The following is a 26,512-nucleotide window of genomic DNA, read 5'->3' as shown; positions in this document are numbered from 1 at the left end:
GTCACTTATTACAACAATTTTTGGGTGAATAAACTCAATCAATGAAACCATTTCATTTCCCTTGTTTCTGATACTTCTAGTTCTTATACAAACATAACAGCTCATTCCTGGAATCTATACAAGTTTTTCTGATACCACTCATTAGATGTGACGTCCCCATACTTTCCTCGAGCAATTTCTTTTTCTCCATATTCTTCCAAGAAGAACTATCTTCAAAGCCAACTGTTTTCCTCACCTCCCAGGCCATCCCATTACCTTCTTGTTCACACACGCACACACATTCTCTTTGAGCATCAACCTTTCTCATGCTGTGTTCTTCCTGTCCACACTGAATCACCTTGTTTTCATGTTTGTCTTGCACACTTGTTTTCACATTCTGTCCACTCATGCTACCCACTTCTTCATTCATAAACACCACTTTAATCTCTTTTCCCTTATTCCCAGTCTTCTACATCTCTTCTTACTTGCTCAGATTCATTCTCTGTGCTCATTGCTCTTCCATTCAGCAGCAGTCTCTCCAGATGACTCGCACCAAAACCATTCAAATGCAGTTCATCATTCTTATATAGTTCAGTCTTGCATCATTTTTTCACTATCAATCACTCTCTCTCTCTATTTTATTGCTAGTTACACATATTTGTTTTCATTGTCAATGCTACTCATTTTACCATTAGTTGCACTCTGTTTTTCAATTTATAGTACATTCGTATCACTTTTGGCATTCTTATTACCATCTATCTCCACCACTCGATCCACCAACTACAGCAAACCACATCATCTACACCAATGCCATCTATGGTACACCACCACTGGTATTTTCACAGACAATCACAAACATCCATGCCCACAGTGGGATTTGAACCCACAGCCTTTTGGCTGAAGAGTGGATACGCTAGCCACTCAGCCAATCAGGCCGGCATCCTACATGGGATTCAAATAATTGTTTTTCCACTAAAAGGGCACATCAGTGATACTGACTGAGCTACAGAGGTTAGGTGCTCAGAGGAAAGGAGATATGACAGGAACATATAAATTAATTAGGTGATCTTACAGTACAGTCATTTCAGAAAACTATCTAGAAGTGTAGTGAGGAAGTATGTGAGGTCCAGGTTTTTCTTGTCTTCAGTGATATGTTCACTGAAGACAAGTCAAGGTATTCAAGTATAGTTGACTAAAGAGACCCTCTGTGTAGTCACACATGAAAAAGCAAAAATGCAAACAATGATGGAAGATAAAAGAAAGAACCAGAAGAGAAATTATAAAAATGAAAATCCAGAATTAATGGAATTAATTGCAGAATTAAATTAATGTCACTAACTCAAAATCTTCATAATAAAGTAATTTTATTATGAAGATTTATTATGCAGTCTGTATCATTAAAATCAAAAATGGAACCTGAAAACTTCACCAGTCAACTTGGTCACTTCCAGTTAGAGAAAGGAAACAGAAGTAATGAACAGTAGCCTACATTAGTCATCCTGCATTAGCCAGCATTATTCAACCTGAGGGGAGAAAAAAAGTGACAGACACAGCTGGTGTGAATGTCAGCTTCCTGAATGGACAGAGATCCAATTATGTACTGCTGGCATAAATTGAAACTGTTCTTTCACATTTTTAATGGCACTTGTGACATGGTAATGATTATTAGACATATGTATTCACAAAAATAAAGAATAATAATTTCATTATTTCAAATATTTTGACCAAAAACTAATGGGCCATTAGCATAACCACAAGGTGAAGCTAGAAAAAAGAACGCTAATCTTATTTACAGAACTGAGCTGCGTACCAAAGTACTGCTATTTGGGTGGTACAAAATAGAATGAAATTGCAATTAAAGCTAAAACTAAAATAATTAACTTTAAAATACAATAAAATAGCAAAATTGCAGATGCTCCCACCTATGCCTAGCCAGATTACTAGCTTGTCTTTTAAGCTCCTATACAGGTTACACACAAGTCTGTGAAAAATTCATTAGGATTCCTGACAAAAATAAAAACCTTAACCCTTCAGCCTACAGAGACATCATAGTCAGCTTTTACATCCAGTTCTTATTTACCAGTTTACCTATAGCTGACATTCTCCAACTGTTATCAGAGGAGATAGCTGAAATTTTCAACTATCTTCTCTGATTGTCATGCACTCAGACTACTTCATTTGTTTCTGCAGTTGACTATACAAAGAAATTAAAGGATTATATGAAGCCCTTTGTTACCTACATTTACCAATTTCTACTTAAAACATTTTAAAGACTCTCTATTTTCCTCAATACAACCTCAGCCTTTCTTCTTGGTATGCAACATGGATGATATGTTTGTCATTTGGCAAGACTTGAAAGCATCTCTACTGACTTTCTTAACCAAAATCAACAGCCTACACCCTCGCATCAACTTCACTGCAGTAAAAAAAGACAGGCAGAAAATTAGCCTTCCCGGACATTCTCCTTTCCCATATTCCATGTGAAATACTTACAACATCTGTTCACTGTATTTATTTATTTATTTAGTGTATGGCATAATAAAGACACGACATCAGAATATATAAATACATATTTGTGCAGACAATAAAAATGAGACAAGTAATGCACATATACAAATATCAGGTAAAAAAAGTCACTAAAATTTTAAGTCTAGTTCAGATCACCAATCAAGAGCTGAAGGATCTGCCTCAAAAAAGTCTCTCAGGTCACCAGGGTAGGCTCTTATGCTGCAGTCCTCCACAATGTACCAGATGGTTTGGTTTATGGCCCCACAGTCACATTGGAGTGTAGGTGATCTTCCCCACTTGTGTAAGCTCTCTGCACAGATACCATGTTTTGTGGGTATGCTATTTAGGCTTTTCCATAGATGAAGTCAAAAACTCAATCCCTTTTGGATTTTGGTTGGGAAGGATATACTTGTTTAAGTCTGGTGATGATTTTTCTTTCCAAGTTTCTAGCCATTTCCAATTAACATTGAAATTGCTATTTACTAGTTCTTCAGCCAGTATTAGTGGAGGATGTCAGGATTTAAGGCAATTCATATTTATATATGGGAGGTCTTCATATATTGGCAACAGGGGATTGCTGTTTATTTTTTTGTACTCGTTTACTAGAGCATCTTGTCAGCGCAGGTTTGGTGGTGCAATATTGCTCAAAGTTGGAAGCCAGTAGAGGGGAGTGGATTTGACACAACCTGTTATTGTCCTCATCACTGCATTTATTTGCGTGTCGATTTTCTTGATATGAAGACTGTTTAGCCATACTGGTGAACAATATTCTGCAGCAGAGTAGACTAAAGCCAATGTGAAGTATCGCAGTGTAATAGCAGATGAACCCCATGAAGAACCACACAGTTTTTGTATGAGAATGTTCACTGTAAACCTACCTTCACAAGCCACTACATATAAGATTCAGCCCATCATCCATCTCAAAATACAGGCACCTTGAAATCTTTGCTTAATAGAACATGTTATCTGCTCCAATTCCAAGGAGAACTGAGGACCATCCAACATCATACTACAGAATGGCTTTACCTCAAGGAAGTTTAAATGCATCCTGAACACATATAAACTTATCCTTAAGAACCCTGAATCTATACAGAAAGTTCCTATTCCATACATCACATACATAAACCAAACAACTTCCACTCATACTTTGGACAAACAGGATGTTCATCAGTCGAAAAGCAACCACAAGAATACCAATCTTATATCAATAACTTCAACCTGAAAATCTGACCTTGCATAGCATGGAGTGAACACTGACCACTATATCCTCTGGTCCAATACTTGGTTATTTAAAAGAGTGCTGAAGCACTTCCACACCACCCAAAGTTAAATTGGAATGACTGCCAAGATTTGGGAGAGTCTCGTCTCATAAACGGCAAATAATAGCATACTTCTGCCTTTTGCTTTATTTTTTATTTTAATTTTAGTTTCAGCTTTAATTGCAGTCTCATTTTATTTTGTAAATAACTTCAACCTGAAAAACTTGCCTTGCATAGCATGAAGTGAACACTGACTACAATATCCTCTGGTCCAATACTCACCTTTTACCAATACTTGTTATTTATACACAACTCAGTTGTGTAAATAGGATTAATATTCTTTGTTCTAATTAAACCTTGTGATTATGCTGATACACTGATGATAGCCAATTAGTTTCTGGCTGAAATATTTGCAATAATAAATTATCATTCTTTATTTTTGTAAATATGTGTCTAATAACTGTTCTTTATAAAATTAAAGAAATATTGCACAATCTTCTTTAATTCGAAGTTTAAATAAAAGGTATGAATTTTTTTGGTAGCAGCTCATTTTGTGTTTGAAAGACTCTTTATCCATAAGGTACAAAAAAATCTATATTCTTAATTTAGAATTTTTGACCTAAAGTTTTGATTTTAATTGTCAAAACCTAAATTTTTACAGTCTGCACATGTTAATAGTAGTTCATGAACATTTCAAGTAAGTGGCATTAATTTAAACTAACATAACATTTCAAAATTAAAACATAATTCTATATTTTTATACTTTTCCGCTCTTCTACTTCCTTACATTTCCAATTATTGTTTGCATTTGTGCTTTTCATGTTGTCATTTTGTGTGTTTTATGTAGTTCCTTTGTGATCCCTCAATATATGATTTCCCACCATTTCCTTTGTTCTGTTTCCTACAGTTTTCTTTTATTTCCAATAATTTAATTTTTTCTGTTCTGTTTTCTGCAATTTTCTTTTGTTACATTTCCCATGATTTTCTTCTGTTAAATTTCTTGCCATTTCCTTTGTCTCTCTCCTGCCATTTGTAGGAAATTCAGCTCACTATAGTGATTATTTTCATTTTTACTCTTCGTAACAGTGAGCTTAAAATAGCATTGGCTCTATGGGACTTTATTATTATTATTTGTCATCTCCAGGACTCGTTGAGGGAGGGCATCTACTCTACAACTCTACTTCCACCACTCACAATCCACCAATTGACCGTAACTACACCAACGACACCACTAGCATTTCCACAGACAATCACAAACATCCATGCTCACAACGGAATTCGAACCCGCAGCCTCTTGACTGGAGAGTGGACATGCTAACCACTCGGCCAGCCAGGCTGGCAGGACTTTTCCATAGTTCAGTACAGTATCCTTTCATTGCAATGGAATCAGCTATAGTGCATGTCGACTGTACCTCAGAAAGTGATTATGGTAGTAATGATACACTATATATTGCAGAAGGCAAAAATACATCTCACAAAGATCTGTATATAAGTAATGATGATAGTAATGATACACTACAAAGGCAGTGAAATGTATCTCACAAGGATCTGCATGACAATAAAAAGATCATATTAAAATTCCACAAATGAAATGAAAAATGGCATATAAATAGTAGTGGGACATCATGATTTGAACAATGTAAATGTGAACCTCATTTACATTGTTACCAGTAAGTCAATAATCAGGTTAAAGAACTATCATTCAGAAATAGCAAAAAATTCAAAGAACACCATATCAAAATCTGCACAGAAATTTATGATATAGGCAATTTTCATTGCCGTGTGTGAAATCCTTACTGCTTACTGGAGATGTATAATGGACTGGAGTGGATTTGGTCTCAAGAAGGAAAATGCTGAATAATTTAACTCCTAGCACTTTCACAAGATTAATGCAATACAGATTTTCAGAAATCATTACAAAACACTATGAGGAGACATAATGGTTAGTTCAATTCTAATGAGATATAATCATAGATAATAAAATTAACTAAAAAAAGATATTAAATCACATCTTACTATTCTTGATTAAGAAGAGTCCCATTCTGGATTAAATACTCAACAGCATCTAGGAAGAAAATTAAATATAATTTGTTTTATTCTAATTCAAAACAGCTGAGTTTAAGAAATAATATTGTAATCTATTGAATGTCTATAAAGCAGTGTTTCTGAAAGTGTGGTACCCCCAGGGGTAAGTGAAAGGTCTTCAGGGGGTACATGGCAATTTTTGTCTATGCGTCATTAATGCATGGAATCATCATTAAAAAAAAAAGAATTATTTTTAAAAGTATATATTTCTCAATAAATTATATATGAGCTGAGCAGAAGAGCGGTGATATTGAATGGCATAATAGCAAGAATGTGTGACAAGAGAGGACTGGTATATGTGGATGCTTGGAGTGCGTTTGAGGAAAGAGAGGAATTGTATGCGAGAGACTGTTTACATTTGAATGAGGAAGGACGTAGGCATCTGGAGAGATTGCTGTTCTGAAAGAGTCAGTGTGTCCCAGGGAGGATGATAGCAGGGGTAGCCTCTTGTGGGAATGGATGCTTGGGAGAAGGGAGACGATGTCAGGTAACGCTGAGCCCAGTGGAGTCTAGAAGGGATAATGCTGGATATAGAAACAATGGCATTTATATGCTTTATACTAATGCCAGGAGTATCCAGAATAAGGGAGAGGAATTGGTGGCGCAGATAGCATCGCCTGGCCAAAAATTATTGGGATCACTGAGACGTGGTTGACAGAAGGGGATATAATAACAGGAATAGAAGTCGCTGGGTATAGCATTTTTCGTCAGGATAGGAGGGGAAAGCGTGGTGGTGGGGTACTGCTTATGATAAGTGATAACCTATGTCCTCTAAAAGTGGAGGCTTTGGAAGGAAGTGAGACAAATGATTTTGAGAACATATGGTGTGAGGTAGAGATAGGCAAGACAGGATATTTAGTGGGGTGTTGCTACAGACCCAGGAGCACAGAGGATGGGGACCAGGAGATGTTTAGACAGCTAAGTTTGGCAAGTGCAAGAAGAATGATTGTTATGGGAGATTTTAACTACAGTAGTATAAATTGGAGAGAGGAAGATGCATGTAGCAATAGTAGAATGGAATTTCTAGAATTCTTGAGGGACAAATGTCTTAGGCAACATATAACAGAGGGAACAAGAGGTTCAAGAGTTTTAGATTTGGTTATAGCATCAGAAGAGTTGATAATAACTGAGATGACATCTCTCCCACCAGTTGGAGAGAGTGACCATATGGTTTTGACTTGGAAAATGAATAGACATGCAGGAGTATCAAAGAGACGGGAACTTATGTGGAATTATAATGCAGGTGATTATAATAGTCTTAGACGTCAACTTCGGGAAGTTTCATGGAGAGAGGAATTGGAAGGCCGGGATATCATTAGTGCGTGGGAAATTGTGAAAGAATATTTGTTAGCAGCAATGGTAAGTTGTATACCACGAGTGAAGAAGAGGACACAATTTGGAGTAAAGTGGATGATAAACAATATTAAACAGGAATTGCATGTGAAAAAGAGGCTATGGAAGAGATATAAGGAGACAGGTGAAGAGAGGATGCGTGAAGAATATAAGAAGACAGGTGAAGAGAGGATGCGTGAAGAATATAAGACACAGGCCAGAAGAGTGACTAGTGTGGTAAGGAAAACGAAACTGGAATATGAGAGGAGATTGGCCCTAAGATCCAAAGAAAATCCTAGGGAATTTTTTAGCTATGTGGCCAGTAGGAGGAGAAATGACTGTGGAAGAATGATATTGTGGGATAAAAATGGGAATAGAGTGACTGATGCAGAGGACATAGTGGAATTGTTCAATGACCACTTTATTGGAGTATTTCATCCTGGAGGAGTCAGTTTTAATGCTAGAGGGATAGGGCAGGTTTAAGGTTTAGAGGTACAGGAGGAGAGTGTGTTTCAGATACTGAGTACTATGGATGTCAGTAAAGCTTTTGGACTGGATGGTATTTCACCATGAGTTTTGAGAGAATGTGCTAGGGAACTGACAGTGCCTTTAACCTGGCTTTTCAATGAAAGTCTGGCTTCGGCAAAGGTGCCCAGGGAATGGAAGGAAGGTAAGATAGTGCCATTGCATAAGGGTGGTAACAGACTGGAAGTGTCTAATTATAGACCAGTCTGTGTGTCATCAGTAGTTGTTAAGATCTTGGAGAAAGTAGTGAGGGACCGTATACAGCACTGGGCAGATGAGGGTAATGTTATCTGTGAGAGTCAACATGGATTTGTGAAAGGGCGCTCTTGTTTTAGCAATATGCTAGCCTTTTATAATAAAGTTACAAGAACATTAGATGGGGGAAAGGCATATACTGCAATTTTCTTAGACTTAGCAAAGGCATTTGACAGGGTGCCACATGATAAGCTGATATTTAAGTTGCAACACATGGGTCTGGATGTCAGATTGGTCAACTGGATTCAGGATTGGCTGTCTGATAAGTATCAGAGAGTTGTGTATGGTGGAGCAGTTTCAAGGGGACAGAAGGTTACAAGTGGGGTCCCACAGGGCTCAGTACTAGGACCTATATTGTTTAACCTTTATATCAATGACATTGCCAGTGGATTGCAAGGGGATATTCAGTTGTTTGCAGATGATGCGAAGCTGGGAAGGATTATTAGTAATAGTGCAGATGTGGTAGCCCTGCAAGAGGATTTGAATAAGCTAGATAGATGGGCAAATGAATGGGGTATCAGTTTAATGCAGCAAAATGTAAGGTCTTGAGGTTTGGGAAACATCGATGGGATGCTGCATACTCTATGGGAGGAGTTATACTGGAGGAAGTTGGGGAGACAAGAGATCTGGGGTTGATGATTGATAGAAACCTGAAGTTTAGGGGACATATTGCAAAGGTGGTGAAAGTAACACAGAGGATTGCTGCAATTATGAGAAGGACACTGACCTGCAGAGATAAGAGGGTTATCATTCCATTGTATAAGTCTCTGATCAGACCACACTTGGATTATTGTTCTCAGATTTGGTCCCCAGGATTTGAAGGGGATAAATTAACTGTGGAAAAGATACAAAGACGGATGACAAAGATGGTCTCAGGACTGTACAACGATAGTTATGAGACTCAGCTGAGGGAATGTGGACTGCAGAGTTTGGCAGATAGAAGAAGGAGAGGTGATATGATTGAGACTTTTAAACTGTTGAGAGGTGGTTACAAGGTCGACACTGGGGAGTTCTTTCACTTGGTTGAACAGTGGGAAGGAGTGATGACAAGAGGCCATCCCTGGAAGTTACGAAAGGAAACTGTGAGCAAGAGGGTGAGGAGTGGTTTCTTTGCATGGAGGGTGGTTGAGCCGTGGAATGCATTACCTGATAGAGTGGTGAGGGCGAGAACGGTCAGTGAGTTTAAGGAGTGGTATGATAGAGTTTGTGTTTCTTAGGGGGGAACCTCCCCTCGATGAGTCTTGACAGACTTTATGTTCTTAGGAAGGACCTCCCACGATGAGTCTTTTGACTCCATGGAGGCCTGAATAATAATAATAATAATAATAATAATAATATTATGTATGAATTCTCCTACTCAAATTGTGAGTTACTATCACCATGACCTGCACGTCCTGGAAATAGTAACTCACTCCCTGCGGTAAACAACACGCCCTCCCCAACAGCATCACTATACTATAGATGCAAGAAAAACAAGTAGTTTTATTGTATCACTGAATAAGGTACAGTGACATTTGCAGTCTGTGTAATATATTTCTCAACAAACAGTGCAATTAGAGACAATTGGGATAAAACCAGCACTAACTAATGAATCACATCTCTCCCTCCAACAGAAACTGCTGTATAGAATTGAGCGAAACCATATGTTGCCAGTGCAGCATATGGTTTTGCTTGACACCATCCCGTCATGAATGTGTTAAAACTAAGAAATATATAGTGAATGTGTTTCAGATATTATGGAATTCAGTTGAAGAGAATTAGCATTTCAACTCAACTGTTGGCTTGCCTTTGTCTTTGGTTCACACGATCTTTTGTTAATACCGCATCAATCATATACACTTCTTCATAGCTGCTCTATCTTTACTGGCCTACCATTGCTGTCTATTTCAGGCTCTGCTTTTACTTCTCATTAGTTCATTTGTGAAGGATTATTCATTACGTATCTCAAGTCTTGTAAATTACTGGTCATTTTTGCTTGAAATAATGGGAAAGATGAAACTATTTGGGTAGATGACTTTGACAATGCACACAAGGAAACTGTTCTCGATGCCAAAAGTAGCGATAGCAAATAGGAGCTTCTTGGTAAGTCACAAGATTTTCAGTTTTTTTCTGAAAACTTTAGTTTCTGAAAATCCCCGTACATATCTCGCACCACGATATTTTAGCTTTAATTTTAGCTTTTAATATGCTTAGTATTTTTGGTAATTTCATTGGCTTAGTATCCCATAATGCAATGCACATATCCTTACATCCATGTATAATCCTATGCATTATGGGAAGGGCCACTACTCAGACTAGTTTTGACCTTTTCTGAGGTCTAATAATGTGTATCATTATAAATGTCCATAATGATATGTGCATTGCATCATGAATACTAAGGCAATTGATGTGACGTCATTAGCCTCTATATACAAGTAGCCCAGTCATGAAGTTACTAAACATACTAACTTCGTTTGCATGCACCTGGAGAAAGGATGAAACCAAGAACATAATTTCTTGGCATCTTTAATTTATAGTATAACCGAGTGAAAAAACTTTCACCATCTATCTCTAATCCAGAGCATTTTAGTAATAAGGTGTAACACCTTTAATGCAGAGGTCATATTTCCATATGATTTCGGCATTACTTCAACCTTGATATCATGTCTGGGTTTGGTTCTCGCTGATGACCGCAACAAACGTTGAAACCAGTCTGAGTAATGGCCCTTCCCATAATACATAGCATTATACGTCTGTAAGGATATGTTCACTGCATATTAACATCTGACTTATTGTAGGAGTCAGAGACTCATTGTAGAAGATACACACCATCACACACAAAGCTCATCCAACTGTGCCTTAAACTGATTCAATGTGTCTACAGACACAACACACTCAGGCAATGCATTCCACTAAAAAAAAAAAAAAACACACTCCATGTAAAGAACCTACTCCTCATTCCTCTACTCACACCCTTCTTATACAGTTTCCATGTATGGCCTCTTGTTCTACCTCTCTCCCATTCTATGAAAAATTTCTTCCATGCCAACCTAATAACAACCCCTGACTAGCTTATATGTCTCAATTATATTCCCCCACCCTTCTTCCTATTCACAAGTCTTTGCAACTTACATTCTCTCAATTAGTCCTCATACTCCACATTCCAAAGACCATTAACCACCTTTGTGAATCTTCATTGGACCATTTCTAACATATCCTCATCACCATGAAATCTCAGCGACCAAATCTGTGCACAATAATCCATATGATCAAGGCCTTATACGATGGCATCATAACCTCTTTATTTCTGCATGTCAGAGTCCTCTGCATCACTGCCATTATCCAATGATGTCTTCACAACTCATGCAATGTGGCTCCTGGCAATCATGCAATCTGGCCAATCAAAAAGGAAATAGTAGATAAAATGCAAAAAACAGAAAGAAGAATGGAAAGATGTCTGCTAAACATAAGACTCAGAAATAAAATCAGAAATGAAGAAATAAGAGCTAAAACAAAATTTTTAGATATTGGAGAAAACATACTTAAATGAAAGATATGGAAATGGGCAGGACATATCGCAAGACTCAAGGACAATAGATGGACAAAAGTTTTACTGGAGTGGCAGCCATATGAAGGTAAAAGATCAGCTGGAAGACCTGAAAGAAGATGGTCAGATGATATTAAAAAAAAAAAAAAAAAAAAAAAAAAAACAGGGAACTCTTTGGTACCAACAAGCTCAGGATAGAAACAGATAGAGAGAATTGGGAAACACCTATAGCCAGAAGTGGCTATAAAATGGGTTAAAAAAAAAAGAAAAACGTCATCTTTCCGCAAGCATTCTTCTTCTTTCTACTTGCCACATATCTAAACACTCTCTAGGGTTTTTCTTTACCTGATTTGCTAATTTTTGCTCATACTGCACTTCTGTTGTCCTTAATGAGTCACTTTCCTGGCTTGTTCTTTATACTATTAATGTAACTGATTATTAGCATTATTCATCTTGTAATGTCTCCAAAGTGCCTTTTTCTTTCAGATTTCATGCTTAAGTCCCCCTCATTCATCCATTTTACACCTACCTTATTCAGTGTTTTGATGCTGTTATATATCTCTTTGTCAGTTTCCAAAGCAGCATTTATTTCCTTACTGCTCAACTCCTCATTCCATGCTGTCTCCTAAGCTTGTCATAATCACAAGCCATGTACTTCCACATATATCCTTTTCTCACAGAAGTCTTCATATGGATAGTCACAACTCAGGTGATCATTCTCACCAACTGAAGAAAAGTGTGAAACTCCACTCACAATTACTTCCTCTGATGAAATGATCAGATCTAAAACTCTTGATCCTCATGTGCCCCCCCCCTTTACATACTGTCTAAGATGGTTGTCTCTCAAGAACTCAAGAAATTTTCCTTATTCCCAAATGCTACCTCTTTATTCCAATCTATACTGCTATAATTAAAATCACCCATAATAATTATCCTTCCTTTGTTCACTATTATTATTATTATGTGACATCTCCAGGGAGTCCAAAGACTCATCGAGGGAGAGTGTGCCAACAGCATCGAACGATTGATTCTCTTCCAACTACTAACCGTGCTCAAACTTGCTTAACTTTTTGTGAGCCATTAGTAGCAGAGGCTCTACCAATCAACCAACCTTTGCTGGCAAAGGCACTATCCCAAGTTGTTTACAGATTTCTTCATCACCGCCCTCCACATTCCCTGACTTACAGCATCATCCAACTAAATAAATATGTCTTCCTGTCAACCTCTACCTCACAATACACTGTCTCATGACCATTTTGCCACTATTTTCCTATTTTATGTCTACCTTATGTGGACATAATTATCCTGATATCATCCACAGAACTCTCCCTCCCTTCTTGTCTTCATAATTGTTTTCTTCAGAACTGTTTTATTCTTCTGATTGTTTAATTTTTAAAATTTACCTTACATCTTTCTCCTTAGTATGATATTAACTTTCAGCTTGCTCAAAACTAAATGGTAATTATTTCTTATTTCAAATCTCCTGTATACATCTTGAACAAGCATGAATGGAATGTTCAATACAGTAAAGGATTTGCTAGAGGACTCACAGCCACAGAAAAGAAACAAAAAATTGGAAAGAATGAGGTGTAGCCATATTACATACACTGCTTGCAAAGAAGTTAACAGACACCCATGAGCAAAGTGCATTGTGCCATGTAACAAGTCACGTTTGTAGCCATTATAAATTGCAGGAATACAATGCTCCCAAGTCAGTGCTTGGGAGCATCGCAGACCAAGTCTTAACTGTGTCTGGGTGAAATGGCTGCAAGAAGGAAACTGACAGAATTTGAAAGAGGTGTTGTGATGGAATGCCATGTTGAAGGTATATCTGTTCAGCAAATTGTTGACAAATTGGGCAATCCCATATCAACAATCAGCGGTACCATACTGAGATGAATGCATGGGGTGTCAACTGCAAGTGCTACCTGCAGTGCACAACTCACCATGCTCACTAAATGTGACCATAGCATGCTATGATGGATAATGTAAAACCCATCATTTGTTAGCCGACATGTTGAATGTGGAGTTCTGGGCATTGACTGTAACATGAATCTGCACAAAAACATTCAGAACTAAAGCTCGCAACATGGATTTCCGTAGTAGGACCGCAATATGCAAGCCCCACATTGGAGCATCGCAGACCAAGTCTCAACTGTGTCTGGGTGAAATGGCTGCAAGAAGGAAACTGACAGAATTTGAAAGAGGTGTTGTGATAGAATGCCATGTTGAATGTGGAGTTCTGGGCATCGAATGTAACATGAATCTGCACAAAAACATTCAGAACTGAAGCTCGCAACATGGATTTCTGTGGTAGGACCGCAATATGCAAGCCCCACATCACTTGAACCAACATGCAGCGTTGTCTTCAGTGGTGCAAAGAGCATGCACAGTGAGACTTGAAAGTTTGGAAAGCTGTGTTATAGAAGAGAAGGTGCCACAAACACTGAACTCCAAGAGGTATCTGAACATTCTGGACAATGCAATATTTCCTACTTTGTGTGACGTTTCTACAGAACTGACTATTGTCTCTTTCAGCAAGACAGGACATGGCACAATGTTACAAGGTCGCTGTAACTGTATGGTTTGTGGACACGAATGTCACCACACTTGATTCTCCATAATATTATAGTTCAAAAGGATTGAGCCCTGATCTCAACCCTTTTGAACATTTGTGGAATGGAGCATTGGGTGAGGTCAAGGGATGTCCGCTCCATAACAATGCAGGACCTCATTACATACCTACATGAAGAATGGTCCAAAATTCCCATTGATTCCTATCATATGCATGTGGAAAGTGTTCTCCTCAGTCATCACTGCAGATCCTAGATCTTATTAAGGTGGCCACTATGGCTGTTTCGTCCTCACACTAGGATGTCCATTAACTTTTTTCCAAGTAGTGTAGAACTTACCAGAGTCCACTTCAAAATGTTTTAATTAAAAAAAAAACAACATCAAGAATTATTAGTAAAGCATGAATACATAATCTTGGTAGGTACTCGACTCACAATATTATTAGAAAAATATAAAAATAGCAAATATCACTAATAAAGTTCACAGTAAAGTCTTTATGAGGTAAAAAATTCTGAATTTCACTTCAATTTATCTAATTTGAGCTTACTTCAAAATATAAGGAAAAAAATCAGATAAAAAGTATAAGATTTTATTATCAGTAGTCTGGAGAAATTATTAACCGGTATGAGACAGAATACAGACAGTCAAGGAAACTAGCTTATGATGGGAGGAATGGGGAGAATCTATGCATAAGAGCAACCATGTTATGTAACAGTGTTAATGATGGGAATGTGCATTATCATGAAAATGATTTTGAGTTGTTGTTGTTGTTTTTTTTCAGTAAATAGCAATGTATACTAAATATTAATTATAACGTTAATTAATACTTTCCTGTATTTTGGCAACATTACTTTGCCATCATCAGGGATCACAAAAAATACTACATGCAATGTAGGCACTAACACTGAGCAAATGAGGCCGATGAAAGGCAACAAAAGTTGGGCCTAGAGTTCTAAATGACACCCCATTTAGAACTCTAGAATGGGCTGAATTAGTGATCTTGGCCACTGGGCTGAAGATCTGAGGATCTTCAGGATCTGAAGATCTGTCCCAAATATTGGGCAGATTCAAAGAATAGCCTTATATATTTGTATTTGCTGCAGTGCAATACAATGATCTTCTTCCAGCATATCCTGTGGTGGGTGTCCAAAGTATGATCAGCAAGTTCAAAGTGACTGTAATGGTGGAACAGGATGTAATTTTTGTGTTCAGAAATGTTTTGGCATAGTAGGACAGTTTGCAACTGCAAAGGACCTGGTAGGTCTAAGGAATGTGGCTGGTATTGTGCAGTGGATAAGGGATGCCATTTTTTTATGTAGTCTGCAAGTAGTTGTAAGATTGTATTTCCTTAAGATTTTGTTAATTTTTTTATGTGTCCCAGATATAAGGAATATATCCTAAAGAACACAACCTGACAACCACTTACAGACCACATAAAAAATTAGCATCCCTTATCCCCCAGCAAAGACCAGCCACATTCCCTAGACCTACCAGGCCCCTTTCAGTTACAAACTGTCCTATTATAGCCAAACAAGCAAGACAGCCAATATCAGAATTTCTGAACACAAGAACTACAACTGGTTCCACCATTACAGCTGTTTGGTCTTGCTGAGCATGCTTTGGACACCCACCGCAGGATATGCTGGAAGAAAGCCACTCTATTGCATAAAACACAAATAAGAGAGGCTATTCCTCGAATCTGTCCCAGCCCTAAGAAACTTTTCAAACCTCAACAAATTTGGGTGCATGAAGCTGTCCAAAATTTTGGAAGCACTCATCCTCAGATCTACAGCCAAGACCATCAATTTAGCTCACTATGGGGCACCATTTAGGACTCTAGGCCTGACTTCAGTTGCCTTTTTTATTCAGCCTCATTTCCCCAGTGTTAATGCTTGTGTGCACATATCATTGCTTTGTGATCCCTGATAATGGCAATGTAACATTGCCAAAATACAAGAAAGTATTAATTAAAATTATTATAATTAATGTTTAGTATAAGTTATTTCCTGAAAAATAATAGTTATGAATAGCCATCATATAAGCCTTCTACTAGAAAAACGACTATGAGGTAAGAATCACTCTGCTCATCCACTTTGGATTTATCAAGTAGAAGCAAGCATCGCTGAATAAGTAAGGCAGTGATGAGAATAAAGATTTGCAAGCTGTCCAACCAGGTCATGTTCATTTTTGAAGCAAGCATTCAAAAATCATATACAGGTAACGTTATGTCTGTATATGAATGCTATCTGTATCAGAAACAAACAAACAGATATAGTTTGTTGCCTTAGTGAATATGCTGGGACCTCAGACTGTAGGCATTAGTGAGCCTTGGCTATCAGAGGCAGATACACTAACTGGTATCGAGTATAAAGGTTACAATATTTTTAGGAAGGACAGATAGGATAAGAGAAGGTATAGTTGCTGCTAATGATACTGGATGATTTGAGTCCAGTTAGAGTATAAAGCTTTGACTGCAATACCAGTAACAATTTTTCCATGTAGCAGAGAGTTTGAAGCAACCTAGTGTGAGATGGGATCTAACAAAATCAAATACATAAAGGATATTGTAACGGACTTTGCAGATTCAGTTACTAGTGATAATGAAATAATTACCAAATAAACACAACAGCTATGAAAAGTAATCATTATGGACTACTTTAATTATCCAAACAGTCATTGGTCAACAGTGAAATCTCATGGGAAGAATGAAATGAATTTATTGAACCATTATGAGATAACTTCCTCAAGCAGCATGCAACAGAAGGAACTCAAGGTCCAAGTCAGATCAGCCAAGGTTAGATCTGATTATAGTGTTGGGGGAAAGGGGTGTTCAGTTAAAGACATGACTGTTCTGATCTCTCATTTAAGTTTCTGGACAGGTTTCTTTCTGAAAAGGTTGCATGCTGAACTACAAAGCAGGAAATTATGACCACATGAGGAGTATGTTGAGTTCTGTCCCATGATATTGGTTGCTAGATGGCATGGATATTGGAAGTGTATGGGAAGCATCTTAAAAATATTTAAAATCTTAAATGATGCAATATTGGAATGTGTCCCTATAGTTCGAAGAATAAACAGGGCAGGAGTGAAATGAATGTATAATCTTATTAAGTAAGAAATTCTTCAGAAAAAGATTATGTGGAAGGGATAACGTGTGCTAAATATCAAAAAAAAGTGGCCTGCAGGGCTAAAGACAACCCAAAAGGATATATCATTATGCTACAAATAAAAGAAAGAATGAGTTTGAAAGAATAACTCTACTGAATACAAATGACAGATGCAAGAGAGACTATTCAACTAATGAGTCCCAGTTTTGCTAAAAGTTATCAACCACATGTATGCAATATTAAGCTCGCTCATTACCTCTTCAATGGATGAAAAAACTCAGGTGTAATGAGGAGGTACCAGAACTGTTGCACAAACTGAATAAGAATTCAGCAATCAGAGCTGATGGGATATCAGCACTGATGCTAAAATAAGTGTTCAGCTGAACTGGCTCTATATTTAGTCTCAGAATAGGGAAGATTCCACAGGAGTGGAAAGAATGTATGAAAATCCCTTTGCACAAGGGCGGTGCAGACACTGATGTGTCTATCAACCTGATCTTTGAAGTGATGGTGAAGATTTTGGAAAAGTTGGTAAGAGCTTGCATACAGTTCACATAGAATCTATACTCCGCAATGAACACCATGGGTTTACTAAGGAAGGTCATGTTTTTAAGCAACTTGCTTACATCCTATAATAATGTTACTATTGAGTTAGATGAGGGAAATAGATAAACTATGCCATGTTTGGATTTTGCTATGACTTTTGACAGGATATAGCATGGAAGACTATTGGAGAATATGGGATTGGATTATAAAATACTAGCATGGTAAGAGTATGGCTGAATGATAGATGTCAAAAAGTGGTATATGGAAGGGAGGAGGTTCTGCAAGATTTATTACATCTTCATTAAAATGATTGCCCAGAAATAGAGTTTATTACACGTTCAGCAGCAAAAATAAACTTGAAATATTTCAAGTTTCTTTCTATACTCCTTTCAATCACTATACTCCTTTAAGGTGACCAGTGGTATACCACAAAGATCGTGCCTTGGTTTGTTATTTAATCTTTACATTAATGACATTGGGAAGGATTTGACAGGTGATATACAGGTGGTGATGATGATGCAGAAATAGGCAAGTTAATCGAAATATAACTGACATTCAGTACTTGCAGAATGATTTGAATAAGCTGGAATTGTGGGCATATTAAAATGATTATCAGTCAAATGTTAGTACATAAAGTTACTATCATAAAGTTACTATCATACATAAAGTTAGTACATAAAGATATATTGGATATCTAACTATCCAATGTCATTATGGTGTAATGACATTGGATAGTGAGATATCCAATGTCATTATACTAGTAGGATTATGCCAGAAGAAACTGAACAAGCTAGGAATCTTGGAGCTTTAGTATACAGAAAGTTGAAGTTTAAGAGCCATATAATAAAGATTGCAAATACAACTCACAGGATAACTAAAATGCTGAAAAAAAAAATAAAACATAACATGTAAGGATAAAGAAGTCACTCTGCCTCTTTATGCAAAGAAGCTTGTTAAAAATGATATTGAAACTGTCTAATGTACATTATGAGAGAGACTGAGAATTTGTGGACTGTAGATAGTAGCAAATAAGAGAAAGAGTGTGATATGACAGACTTTAATTTCCGAAAGGGTTATATAGGATACCAGTAGATGTAATTTTTCATTTTATGGAAAGGATGAAAGGGTATCCAAAGCAGTTGAGAATTAATGCAGTCAAGAGTGAGAACTAGATCTTTCCTCTTATAGTGGTATATGATTGGAATGGACTGCCTTTGGAGTATGTGAATGAATTCAAGAAAAGGTATGACATTTGGTGTGAGTGATATGTAGCCAGTGGCGCACCCAGAGGGGGGGGGGGGGCCAAGGGGCCCGGGCACTCCCCAAAGAAAAGAAAAAAAAACACTAGAAAAATTTCCAAAAATCTTTTCCTAATTAAAATTCATTTTTTTTATTTATGTTGTGTGCTATTTATGAATTAGCGATCACTGCAGATGCTCAGTTATAGGTCGTATGCGATGTGTAGTGTGTATTCGCAAAACGTCTACTCAACCCCCCCCCCCCCAAAGGTTAAATCCTGAGCGCTCAGCCCCCTCCAAGATTAAATCCTGAGTGCGCCACTGTATGTAGCCTTTCTTAATGAGTCCCTGACTGACTGGAGGTCTCTCATAATGAAAAGTAAATTAATAAATTTAAAAAAAAAGCATTACCAGTGTGACCTTTCCTTTTCTGATCAACAATTGAAACCAACATCTTTGTTATACTATCTTTCACGTCTTCTCTATTAGAGGGGAACTGTACTAAATTATATAAAATACTGAATGTGTGCCATATTTGAAAGAGACTTCCTGCAATCTTTGTAAGTATGTTATCTTTATCAGCAGACATTTCTTCCTTACAAATGTAATATAGTTTTCTTGCGCTACTCATAACAAGAAAAAACAGATAGCGTGTGCTTTCTTGAAAATCACTTTTTTCACAAGATGTAATGTGCTCCACACCTTCATTAAAATGATGCTGAAAAAATGATTGTCCAGAAATAGAGTTTATTACATGTTCAGCTGCAAAAATAAACTCTTGAAATATTTCAAGTTTCTTTACAATCACTATACTCCTAGAAATTACTAAATTATCAGTAAAAAAATATAATTTATCTTCAGGTTTTTGTGCTTCTGATTTTTGTTTAGTTATTTCATCTAGTTTAGGATTTAATACTATGCTAGGAGGTGAAAAATCAACAGAAATGAAGTCAGGATTATACATTACAAGATCACACATAAACAAAATGCCAGAAAGGTAAGTATTCATTATATCTCCACACTGTAGTCCAGAATGAGTTTCATCAGTAGGAATACTCTCCCATGCTTCTCCCAACATTTTAATGATATGTTGAAACAACAGAAGCAATGAGTTTTTTTCCAATTCTTCAGCTGAGTTCTCTTCCAATTCTTTGACTGAGATCTCTTTCATTTCTTTAGCATTAAGGTTCATTTTATCTTCTGAAGAGATTTTTTCATTATCTGGACTAACAATGTCTCCTGAAGGGAAATTTGTTAGTTCCTCTAGTGTTACATTAGTCTGGTGTGATATATGCTGACTTAATTTTCTTAATAATATCTGAAGGCCACAATGCACTAGGTAAACATTTTTTTCAGTAGGAGGTAGAGAATAATGATGTAACAGATGTTTTAAAACACACACGCAAAATTCCTCTTCAACACCAGTCATAAACTATAAATAAAAATACAAGTAATCACTTTCTTATTTTATTATAGCACTACAATTAAATATACAGAAGCTATTACACACCAAATATAAGTGACTGTGAAAATTATTTTACACAAAAAATTTACAACTCCCCTTTCATGTTCACATAAATGAACTGCTCAATAAAAAATTCACTTTCATTTAATCTCTCTCTCTCTCTCTCTCTCTTGTGATTTAACAAATTACCTAATTTAAATTCAGTATGCAGGGAAATAACTAATATTTGATAATAAACAGTTATAAGAAATAATTATAAGGCATTTTTAATCCATAAAAGTAGAGGGAAAATTTAAAAAATAATAATAATAATAACAATAATAATAAATAGATAACAAACATGCAGGACTAGTTGTCTAAGTTAGAAATCTTCTGACTATACCTTCTGAATTATGCAGTTATGCTACTATAAAACTTTTATACCTCCCCCTATTGAGCATTTCTGGTGTCGAATGTCATCCACTTCATGCTCCTTTCCAGATTTCATGTTTTTGATAGCATTTTCTATGAAACACATAACAGCCACTAAATTAGAAACTTTTATTTAATACCACATTGGAACTCCTTTAGCCTGAATTACAACACATATGCGGTTTAGAATAGATTCCACAAGGTGTTGGATTGCATCTACATCTAGAACATACCAGGCATTCACCAGACAGTCCTTGGTGGAAGAGGACTTTGCTCCCAGATCTATTTAAGGTTCAGATCTAGGCTTTGTGGTGGTCAGGGAAGATGCCACTGTCCATCATGCAAGAATTGCATGATGGACAGTAGCATTATCATCCATGAAACAAGCACCTCTTACTGGATAAAAAGTCAATATTGCAGGATGGATTTGATTGGCAACAATGTTCAGCTATTCCTTGGAGGACACCTGACCTTCCAGCAATATCAGAGGACTCATTCAGTACCAACAGAATATGCCCCATACCATGACACCACATCCAGAATTAAGTTGTATTTACAAGGCAAGCTGGGTTAATTGTTTCATGGAGCTGCTGACAAATTCTCTGTCTACTGTTGGCAGAACAAGATATACCATGACTCGTTGAAACATATGACTTTTTCCCAGTGTCCAGTGACAGCATTCCTGACATCACTGTAGAAGAACTTTCCAGTTCTTTGCAGAAATCAGTGGTTTCCTTATAGGCATGCAACTCCAACCAATCCTCTTTAATTCCCTGTGCATAATTCAGTGAGATATGGGTCAGGAACAGCCTTCATTAAATGCTTCGGTCAACTGCTGTACACAAGAAGTTCTGTTTGTCCATACAAGCCTTCTCGGATTATGGCAATCTCATGCCTGGCAGTTTTAGGACCACATTTATGCCTTTTAGATAAGCAATGTGGGTTATTTTTCTGATGATTAAACAACCGGGGTAAACAACCTTTTGAGGAAACCAATCAGCTCTGATGTTTTAAAAATCGTGGCTCCAGCCAGATGAGTACCCACATTAAGCACTTTATTGAAATTCAAAAGATCCTTTGTTTTTCTCATTGTGATCAACACTATTGATGATTACTAACCAGCAGCATTCTTAAATAGCTGCCTGGACATGTGATGATGCATGCGACCAAGCATTTTACATATACGCTGCTTAATGATGCTTATGTATATCTGAATAAAGGTTTCTAATTCAGTGGTCAGTATGTGTATCTCAATTGCATTCCTCTTTATCTCATTGTCCTGAAGATAAATCTTCCAACATAATTATACCAGACATCTAAAATATCTATGTTCAGTTTTCACATCAACTTTATCATCTTTAATTCCTTTTACAGTACTTTTCCCTCTATTTCTAAGCTTTTTCAATAGCCTGCAGAACATTTTGCCACCTTTCAAAATATTACAATCTTATTCTAAAAAAAATGTAAAACATTTGATAACTTTTTTCTGAATATTTTTGATATGTTTATTAAAAATTGCTAACTTCTAGAGTAAGAAAATGGTTTTCTGGTATAAATGGAAATTTTAAAAACCTTAAGTATATATAGATATAATTTAAGATCTAATGATATTGGATCTAATGTTATCCTCAGAGATAACAGATTAATTGGAGAAAAAACTGTCAATAGAACATTCATAATGATGAAACTTTTTTGTGCATTACTATCATAATATCCTATACATCCCATAAGGGCACATATAAGATAATGATGATGAATATATAAATTCAAAGTATTTATTTTTAGGAGAAAGGATGTGAGGTAATGATGCATTATCAAACTTATTATTTGGTAATGATCTATTGCATCATAATTAAGGTGGTAGTGGTGTTTATATTATGCCACAATAACTACAGCTATAAGGTGAGTATATAACTGTAAATTGCATAAGTATTTGTACTTCATGCAGAATGAAAACCCAAAAATCCAATATTCCAGGGAAAAAATATTCTATCTCCCACCCCATATGTAAATGAGTCATCTTCAGTTGAAAATGCACCATTTAGAAAAATGATTTTTAATGCAAATCAAACATGGGGGGGGGGGGTCACTTAAACATCAAAATTAGATAACTAAAGAGGACACCTCCAGCCTTTTAAGGAATGTGGAGAACCAACCAAAGTTTCTGCCATAATGTCCAATCCTCAACTTTTCATGGTGCACCCTATCTACCTGGCTACTGAACAAACAAGAATGAGATGGCAACTTGAGATTTAGATGACCAAATTGTATTCTTATTAGCTTAAGCCAAAATAAAATGGTGGTATAACATGATGGAATTTCATGCCAGTTGAGGTATCACTGATTAAACAAGGCTGAAACTGTTTTCATCTAGGAACCAGGAAAAACAGTGAAAAGTCAGATACTTGAACAAACCCCAACTCAACATCAGCAAAATTCACAATTGGCATCATCAACGGAAAGAAGCATCAATGGAAAAGAAGCGTAACCAACAGAACTGGAGAAGTACTAGATCAACATAATAGGTGTTACTGAAACAAAGAAGAAAAAAACAAATGAGATTTTGCTAAATAACATATACAAGATGTTATTATATTTAAGCCATAATGATCAAGGAAAAGGAGTAGCTGTAGTTATCAACACAAAATACAATGATAATCTTGAATGGCAGGAAATACCAAGTATAGTAATGTGAATAACATTAGAAGGGGAATTCTACAATGACTATTTGTGTCCACTGTCCCATAGAAGGTTCTACGAAGAAAGAAGTTGAGAAATTTCTTGAGTGATTAGAGAAGGCAGCTGGCACAAAGAAAAGTTGGTTATTGGAAATCTAATCAGCAGAGTAGAAAATGATTAACGGACATACAGAAATGTTTTTGGAAAAATTTGAAGAAAAAAGTTAAGCTAATAATAATGGAAAGACCAGTTGGATTTCTGTGCATGACTAGTCATTACTAATGCCATATTCCAACATGATGTACACTAATTCACATGGAGAGAAAATCCAAGAAATAAAAAACTCTCATTGACTATGTTATTGTTGACAGTGATATATTCATACTGGATCAGGACACAAGTATTGGAGAATTAAAATAGGAAGTGATCATCATTTAGTTCTGAGCAAGATAAAATGGAATGTCATATTGAAAAGAAAAATGATGCAAGAAAGTTTTAAACTGAATCAAAGTTGAGTAGCTTTCAGAGGTGAATTCAAGGAAAATTGAAGGAATCTGAAAATGACAACCAAACCTTGGAGGTTCAGTTTTACCTTAAGAAAACATTTCTTAATGTTATACACCTGAATCATTGAGTGATTCAGCCAGAGAGGCATTTGGTGAGACTGTCTGCAAGGATAGAAAAATCAGAACGCTATGGTGAACTTGGGATATTAAAAAAGCAATCAAGGAAAAGAAAAAAAAATGTATTGAAAATTCCTGGCAAGTAAGTCAGCTTGTACTCTGAGAGAATATAAAGAAAAAATGTAAGAAAGCAAAGCAATGTGTAAAATTAGCTAAACAAAAGACACAGGGAGACTGGTAAGACATCATCCTCATAAAATTCCTGAGATGTATCCTCGGGGTGGGGTAATCTATGTGGGGGTGGGGTGGTCTGATTCGGCTTGTTCTTTTACAAGTTTTCCTTCCATAATTTTTCTTAACCTTTTCTCTATGCCTCCATTTCTAAGCTTCTTCAATTTCTATTCTACTGTAGAATCTCAAGCTGTAAATACAGCTGTGGGATTAGATGGTATATCAGCTTGGGTTTTGTGAGAATGTGCAAGGAAACTGGCAATGCCTCTGACTAGGTGCTTTAATTTAAGTCTCAGCTCTGGTAGCGTCTCAAGGGAGTGGAAAGAAGGCAAAATAATTTCCCTTGCATAAGGGAGGTTCTAAGACTGCAGTAGCAAATTATAGACCAATCAGTATCTTAGGTGTGGTGGTAAAAGAACTGGAAAAATTGGACAAAAAGAGAATTCAAGAATGGGTGGATAAGAATACGATACTGTAAGAGGGACAACATGGCTTTGCAAAGGGTCAGTCACGCCTTAGTAATTTACTAACTTTTTATAATAGAATAACAGCTGAACTGGATAAAGGAAATGGCTACATGATGATTTTGCTGGATTTTGCAAAGGCATTTGACAGAATACCACATGGTACTCTGTTATGCAAATTAGAACAAATGGGGATGGATATGACACTGATTAAGCAGATAAGAGGGTAGCTGCTGAACATATATCAAAAAGTGGTATATGGAGGGGCAGAATCAAGGTGAAAACAGGTGACTAGTGGTGTGCCACAAGGTTCAGTGCTGGGACCACTGCAAGCTAAGGCAACTCAGGGATGCCAAGGATTGTATTCTCGTAAGCTCTCAGGTCAACTTACGAAACTCCCATAGTTTCTACAAACATTCGGCTTTAAAATAATGTTGGATCTAGTATCCACTTTGCCTATGTAATTTTACAATGACAAAATTAAGCCTTATGGCTTTTTCTTTAGTAATTACAAACTGCTGTTTAATTTGTACATAAATGATATAGGGAATAACTTGAAAGGAAATATTCAGTTGTTTGTGATGATACGAAATTAGGTAGAGAAATTAATCAAGGCAATGTGGGGAGCTTGTAGGACAATTAAAATTGGCTGTCAGTATGGGCAAAAGATAATTGGTATCTGGTCAATGTGGAGAAATGTAAAGTTATGCATTTTAGAATAAACAGATTACAAGATGTGTATCACATTGATACACTGTACTCCACGAAATAGAGGAAGCTAGGGAATTAGGTGTGGTGGTAGACAAAGAGTTAAAGTTTATATGACATATTGCTAAGGTTGCTCAGGTAGCCCATAAGATTACTTAGCTATTGAAGAAACACACTAAAAGTAGAGATAAGGAAGTTGTTATTCCTCTTTATGAAGTCCTTGGTACATCCACATCTGGATTACTGTGCTCAAGTCTGGTCTTCTGGGTTTTTTGAGGATGTGGAAGCAGTGGAGAAGATTCAGAAGTAAGTGACCAAGATGGTGAATGGTCTGTGGAATGTTTCCTATGAAGCTAGACTGAAGGTGTGTGGATTGCAGAAGTTGGTTGATAGGAGAAAAAGAGGGGATATGATAGAAACATTTAAGTTGGTGAAAGGATTTTATAGGACTGATGCAAGGCAAATGTTTCAGCACTTGGCTGGAGGGGCCAGTGGACCCTCCAGGGGGTCATTCCTGGAAATTGAATAAAGGTGTGGTTTATAGGGGTGTGAGGACTAAAATATTTTGCTTGGAGAGTTGCAAATGAGTAGAATGGGTTGGCAGAGTCAGTTGTGAGTGCTCTGTCTGTTAATGGATTCAAAGAGAAGTATGATAGATTGTGTGAATAGTTTGGGTTTCCTGCAACGAGTCTCCAGACTCCATGGAGACACCCATACAATAATAATAATTCTCACACTCAGTTTTATTTTCGTTTTTCTAGATGAGATACTATGAAACTTCGACTCCAATCATCTGGAATTTGAACCTCTGACCTGGCTTTTTAAATAATGCAGTGTAGCCAATGTAAAACTTTTACACCTCCATATTTGAGTATTTCTGGTCAAATATCATCTACCTCCATATATTTCAGGTTTATGATAGCTTTTTCTACTTCAAGCATTGATGTGTATTCCTGATTGCATTCCTGATGAATGTTTTCTACCACTGTGCTTTTAC

At 36.7% G+C, this 26,512-nt stretch overlaps 1 protein-coding gene across 1 annotated transcript in view; it reads right to left on the bottom strand.

Moving 5' to 3' along the window:
* LOC150098435 (uncharacterized) overlaps positions 1-26,512 on the bottom strand; it is a 260,713-nt gene that overhangs the window by 195,471 nt on the left and 38,730 nt on the right. The window contains exons 5-6 of the mRNA XM_090405278.1: positions 19,346-20,366; positions 5,763-5,811 (exon numbers count right to left, since the gene is read on the bottom strand). Of these exons, the coding sequence (XP_090261404.1) occupies positions 5,763-5,811; positions 19,346-20,366 (1,070 nt within the window). The remainder of the gene's footprint in view (positions 1-5,762; positions 5,812-19,345; positions 20,367-26,512) is intronic.

Source organism: Typopeltis vanoorti, chromosome 15, assembly GCF_054136105.1.
Source record: "Typopeltis vanoorti isolate ZY-2024b chromosome 15, IOZ_Tvanoo_1.0, whole genome shotgun sequence".
In the NCBI taxonomy this organism is placed as follows: Eukaryota; Metazoa; Arthropoda; class Arachnida; order Uropygi; family Thelyphonidae; genus Typopeltis; species Typopeltis vanoorti.
This window is presented reverse-complemented; position numbering and strand designations above follow the sequence as displayed.